At 41.7% G+C, this 6,954-nt stretch overlaps 1 protein-coding gene across 1 annotated transcript; it reads right to left on the reverse strand.

Annotated features, from left to right (window-relative positions):
- Positions 1 to 3,969: 3,969 nt before the first annotated feature.
- On the reverse strand, positions 3,970 to 5,790 carry LOC149080917 (uncharacterized). Its single transcript, XM_089237604.1, has one exon. It carries the CDS (start codon positions 5,615 to 5,617, stop codon positions 4,073 to 4,075), a length of 1,545 nt encoding a protein of 514 aa, XP_089093730.1. The 5' UTR covers positions 5,618 to 5,790; the 3' UTR covers positions 3,970 to 4,072.
- Positions 5,791 to 6,954: the final 1,164 nt, after the last annotated feature.

Raw genomic sequence — 6,954 nt, forward strand, 5'->3', positions numbered from 1 at the left:
CCTTGCCACTTTCCATTTCCTCATGCAAGCAGTTGGATCTCACAGCTTTTCAGTTTTCGCGCTAGATGCCACTAACTGGTGTTTCCTATCACGTATCCATGACCATATTTTATCAAAAAAAATACGGGACGACTTGAAACACATTTTCAATCAGTGTAGCTCCTCGTGAACAGAACCCACAAACTGAATTTTGGAGAAAGAGTTCAGCTCTCTTCTTTAATTACATAAGAATCTTATCACAGCAGACAATGAGTGAAAAGCTGTTCCGTTCACACTGTTATCTAACTTCAAAATCAAACAACACTCAATTGATGATAAAGCAGAATTTTTCATTCATTTCAGATCTTTAAGCCGAGTTTTCCTAGGAATAGGTTTTTTTGCGCCGCGTGAACCGAATTAGACCATTTCCCTCCGGCAGAAACGTGTTGCATAATTACGCGTTTGTGTTTTCCTAGCGTGGCGCATCAGATCAGGGCGGCTATATGATAGTATATGGCCTTGCCCATCAGCTACTCTGTCGTCTGCATGCTCCGGTTTGAAGGGAAAGAAAACACACAAGAGAAAAGAATATCGGCAAAACTTACGGGGCATCGATGAAAATCGGGCATCGAGCTCATATTGCGTTGTAATATAAGCTCGATGATAGGGGGTGTTGGCAAAACGGCACACGACGCATTTGACTCCTCCAGAAGCAGTCGGCCAATCACGCCCGACGTAAAGCGCCGTCGTGAGCCCTATTACGCCCTGTAGGAAAACAGTCGTACTGCTTTTCTTATCACGGCACAGGAAACCTTTTCCTATATAGGTGCAGGTTTCTACAGCGTGAAAACGCTGATTGGTCAAAAAAACCTGAATTTCCGGTTTTTAACTAATCAGCGTTTTCACGCTGCAGAAATTCTACTCCTAGGAAAACCTGGCTTAAAGCCGGGTTTTCCTAGGAGCAGGTTTCCTGTGCCGCGCGCAACGTGATTCGCCCAGCGCGACACGCCGTCCACTCACCAGTAAGAAAAGCAGCACGACTGTTTTCCTACAGAGCGCAATACTGCTCACGACAGCGCGTTGGGCGTTATTGGCTGACTCCTTCTGGAGGAGTCAAACGCGTCGTGCGCCGCGGTTTTGCCGATATTCTCTTCACTCTTGTGTGTTTAATTTCCCTTCCCTTCAAACCGGAGCATGCAGACGACAGAGTAGCTCATGCCAAAGCCATATACTTTAAATAGCCGCCCTGATCTGATGCGCCTCGCTAGTAAAACACAAACGCGTAGCGTGATTATGTAACTCGTTTCTGTCGGCGCGAAATAGTCTAATTCGTTTCACGCTGCGCAACAAACCTATTCCTAGGAAAACCCGGCTTAACTCACAAACTGAACTGGGAGATAGGTTTTTTTTATCGTCATATATATGAGGAAAAGTCCAAATAACCTTTAGCAGCAGACGACATGTGAAATGGGGAACTACGCTCTTTGATCATAATGTTGGTACTGCCATATCTAATGACAAAACCCCGCCTCCTTCAGTACACTGCATTAGATGCATTCTTGAAATGAATGTTGTGGTTTTTGTACAGCTTACTAAATTCACCCTTTTCAGATATCACGCGGATTGTTTCTTTTACCCGGGGAAATTTTTTTTCTTTCTCTCTGAAACATGTCTCTGGTTTTTTTCCTCACACAAGGATTAGGATGCGAACAACACTCAATACTAATTCCTATGGCGAAATCAACTCTGGCAAAAAAAAAGCCATCTGAGAAATAGAGTTCTGGATACTATTGTGAACTCGGAAGAAAAACATGAAAAAAAAGTTGAACTCGGAAAGAAGTCTAACCTGGTCTCAGCCAGAAATCAAACCCAGGTCTCTTTACAGACTGGACAAGTACACTATCATATGCACCACTGGAGACACGACCATGTCTCCCTCATTTCATGCACTCTGGTGTGAGGTGCTGAAGTGTGTATATATATATATATAGAGGCATTTGCAGCCTTCCTTAAAGCCCTGCCAAGTAGGACAGTAAAGATAGCGTGTGTGTGTTAGTGACAGCTTTTTCCCAGCATATTACATCAAGGAAATTGGACACTTCTGGATATTATTCCGAGCATTATTATATTTGCATATCAAGAAAAGGACTATTTCCTTGATATGCTAGTGCTGTACAAAAGCTGCCTCATTCTTTCTACTGTCCCACCTGGAGTCATTTGGAGAAGTTGAGGGAGCTCACTGACATTTCTACAACAGTACCCTTCCCCTGCTAGTGCATGATATAAGGAAGGCAGGGTTGTGTCTCTAGTGATGTACATATGGTAGCACACTTGTCCGGTTTGCAAGAAGACCTGGGTTTGATTCCCGGCAACCAGATGACTTTTCTTTCTGCGTTCATCCCCTCAGCATAATATTAAGATAAGATCTATTTTCTTTATTTAATCACTCTTACTTATCGTGTTTGTGTAGCAATTTATATCATTTTTCTATGGGATGTTCATGAAAATTTCATTAAAAGAATTCACAGAATCAATTTCCAGACCCATTAGCTGCAAAATTGTCTGGTGCACATGCACAGATATTAAATTTTTTTTTCTGGCTGACAGTGTATGAAAAGAGGACACAGTCTTATTAGTGGACACACAGAGATGAATTCCAAAAATTTCGTGTTGGTCTGACTCCAATTTATTAATCTCGTTGCAGATTTAAATGCCAATGCAGTTTTTTTTTTTGTCGTCACGATTACCCGGGATTTTCCAAATCATGATACGTATATATATAACTTTTGCTTTTTCATTGCTAAAATTTGTGACCAGAGATAGCTATATATATATATATATATATATATATATATATATATATATATATACCCGGTATTTAAAAGCATTTCATTTCATACCGTGCACCGCCCAGGGTCTATCAACAATTATCAATTTTAGTCATTATCTTGGATGAGGGACTGGGCGGTGTCGGGTGCTTTATTATGCAATTAATAAATTTATAACATGTACGAGTATATAAAAGCATAAAGGTGGGTAGAGGCACCAAAATGAGAAAAACATTGGGTTGCTAGACATTCTGAAATTTTTGGATACATCATGGCCCCTCCCAAAGCAGGATGTTTTGCATTGTTCTGCCCGAGCCCTCAGCTGACTAGAAATGTTCTGCGGGAAAAGCTCTAATAACATTGTTTTCAACACTTTTCTTGAAATTCTTAGATTATTCTGCAGCAGTACCGATTGTTCTGTGACATATGTTGCAGTTTTTGATATATTCTGCTTTAGGGATTATGGTGTGAATCTGTCTCATTGTATATTGATAAATTATTTATTATGTGTGTGGAGGAAGGCACTGCTGTCCCCACAAAAATTACTGGGGGGGGGGGGGGAATCAAGACCTGGAGTCTCTTTGTTTGAGTACACATGAAGATGTGGCCCCACATTAGCCATGTCCTGGTTGCTTGGGGGCAGGCGTAATTAAATATAACTTATGTGGATACCTTTCTTTTTTTTTTCAAAATCTCTGACATAAACCTGTCGCAATGCGCCATAGCTTTCTGCTAGTCTTTCTGTAAGTCAGGCAGTATAGCATAATTTTTTCCTATGCACCACCAAGAAATGGATTTTTGCGGGTACCCGTTTTATTCTGTTGCAGATAATTGTATTCTGATAATCATCCCATTCCTGCTATACAGGAGCTCAAGAAATCGCTCAAAGATACCACATAGCATGCTATGTGGAATCAATTTAGCAAAACATTGGTATCAGTAATGTAAATTATTTAAATACAGTAAAACGCTCTTTTGTAAATTTTGCCCACAGGCCGGACAAAAATATTCATCCGTAAAAAGAGGGTGTGACCATTAATCAGGGGTTTGAAATGCATGTTTTAAATTACAGAAGCGTAAATTATTATTTGGCCACATGTGAGGGTTTCCGTTAATAGAGGTTTTACAGTATTCAGATATATTGCCAAGAATGATAAAAACATTTTAACACTCACACAAATTGTACTATAAATAAAGCAAATCACGCAAATATAAATAAATATACAACAAAGAAACAGTCGGCACAGATTTTTGTACAGAAATTATCACAAAATTAATTCGCCTTCCACCTCTTCTAGAGTTCTACGCCGTTCTTCTTTGGAAATACTCTTGTACAGCCTGTGATTGATACCTAGATGGATGTTAACCTTATGCTGTTTCAAGTTACCCTTGTAAGTGAAACATTTACCGCAGACCTCACATTTGAATGGTTTCTCTCCCGAATGAATGACCATGTGGTTTTTCAAGCTGACGGCATATACAAAAGCCTTTCCACACACAATACACTTGAAAGGCATTTTTCCTTTGTGCATATTTATGTGCCTTTTCAAGCTTCCCAACTCACTCAGATTCTTCCCGCAGATCGTACAAGTGTAAGCCTTCTCATTCGTATGAAAAGCTTGGTGCTTCCTCAAAGTAGCCTTTTCCGCAAAACGTTTTGAGCATCTCATACAGCCATAAGGTTTCTCGCCCGTATGACTGAGGATGTGTCTCTGGAGATTCGCTTTCAAAGTGAAACATTTCTTGCAATGTTTACATTCATATGGACGAACTCCAGTGTGAAGTTTCAGGTGAGCTTTCAGATTCGTTTTGGAAGTAAACCGCTGAGGACACAACGGGCACTCAAAAAATTTCTCGTTTGAATGACTTTTCAAATGTCGTTTCAAATTCCCGATTGTTAGATAACGTTTTTTGCACACTCCGCAAGAGTAGTCTTCTTTTCTACGAACAGGCACTTCCCTAGACGGTCTTCTAGGGAAAGTCTTGCGACACAGGTTGCGAGGTTTTTTTTCAGTGTGCAGCATCAAGTGAATTTGAAGGCTGTACTGACTAGGTAGGCGTTTGTCGCATACATCACATATGAACGCATGGACCATCATATGCTGTCTCAAAGCTTTCCTTCCAGTGAAGCTCTTATGACAAATGTCGCACTGGATCGCTTCATCCATAAAATGAACCGCAGCAACATGTTCGCTGAGATGCTCGGTCTTGGAAAACCACGCCAAACATATATCACAGACGAATCGTTTCCCAGCAGCGATGATTGAGTTCTGAGATACTATCACGCTGTCATTTTCGGGCAATCTTTCCACAGATCTGTCGAGATCTTCATCATCATCATGATCCTCCCCGTCCTGCAGATCCGTATGCGCTGCCATGTGTGGTATGAGGTCTTGCAAACTGTCAACGTTGCAGTTACAGATGCCGCAAATGAAAGGGGAGGATTCTTGTACCTGCGTCACGTTTTCCACATGCTGCTCACTGTCGTCAGCGACACCTTCCGGTATATTTTGTTGGAAGCACTTGAGATACTCGAGTTCAGTATCACCGAATGATGGTGAGCACGACTCGCCATCGACGAACTGTTTGTGGCCAGGACTGTGACTGGTGTCAACGGGATTCTTGACGGTAGAAAAATCAACGTACCTGTCGAACTCCGAGGCGATTCTGGAATCCTGGGATTCAACGAAACCGTCACCGAAATCCATCGACGAAATTGATGTTTCATTGAATTCCCCGATTTCTCCATCTCCGTCGACTTTTATCACGGGACAGTCTTCGAAGAAACGAATGATATGACATTCATCCATGATGTCACTTAAAGACTAGATAAACCGATTCATCTCACATTTCTTATCAATTCATAAAGATTCAATCTTCAACAAAAATAAATAAAAACCTTTTTCAAAAACTATCAACGCATCGGCTTTGACTAAACGAACTTCTGCGTTTTTCACCTCCCCCAAGATTTTTCAACACTGGAAATAAATATTATTCATATAAAGCGGAATACAGTTATGGCTTTTCAATGGATGATTTTCAGCGACTTTTTCTCCGACTGTGTGACGTCATACGATCAAACTGTAACCGCGAAATGCATTTCTTGGTCTTGTTGCTGGAAGCTGGAAACAGCTAGAAGTAAAGTTTACTTATTATAGCTCAGTGTTGCTGGTGCATCGAGCTTGTATTACAGCTAAAGCTGGGTTTTCCTAGTAATATGTTTTTTGCGCAGCGTGAACCGAATTCAACCATTTCTCGCCGGCAGAAACGTGTTACATGATTACGCTACGCGTTTGTGTTTTCCTAGCGTGGCGCATCAGATCAGGACGGCTATATTATAGTATATGGCCTTGACATCAGCTACTCTGTCGTCTGCAAACTCAAAGCCTCCTAGAGAGTAGTATCTAGGAGGCTTTGGCATGCTCCGGTTCGAAGGGAAGGAAAGACAACACACAAGCGTGAAGAGAACATTGACAAAACGCGCGGCGCATGACGTATTTGACTCCTCCTGAAGCAGTCGGCCAATTACGCCCGACGTAAAGCGCTGTCGTGAGGCGTATTGCGCCTCACGTGCTGCTTTTCTTATTGGTGAGTGGACGACGTGTCACGCTGCGCGCAGCACAGGAAACCTGCTCCTAGAAAAACCTTAAAGATATATTCCAGCTCAGTAATATGAGCTCGATGAGTGCTGCTCTTTATCAAATAAAAACGTAACTATTCAGGGGGAAAACTCAACTTGTATAACTTTTTTAATATTTAGTAGATGGCAGCAGATGTGTTAAGCTGGGTTTTCCTAGGATTAGGTTTTTTACGCCGCGTGAGAGAGAACCGCATTGGAACATTTCACGGTGGCAGAAACATGTTACATAATCACGCTAAGCGTTTGTGTTTTCCTAGCTTTGAGCATCAACTCACAAACAAACATCAAACATGGCCCCCGCTCTGTCCCTTGTGGGATATGAGCAGGTCAGAGCATCAACTCAGGACGGCTATATAGTGTGGCCCTGGCATCAACTATTCTGTCGTCTGCATCGTAGGCGGAAATAGACTTGGAAGTCTGGGGGGGGCGGCACGGTCATTATTGCTGTGGGGGGGGCACGATTATGATTATGTACATTCGTATATATATTATATACATTAGATCTGT

Source organism: Pholcus phalangioides, unplaced genomic scaffold, assembly GCF_987345545.1.
Source record: "Pholcus phalangioides strain wild (caught in Gottingen) unplaced genomic scaffold, Ppha-v1.0 ptg000010l_1, whole genome shotgun sequence".
Taxonomy (NCBI): Eukaryota; Metazoa; Arthropoda; class Arachnida; order Araneae; family Pholcidae; genus Pholcus; species Pholcus phalangioides.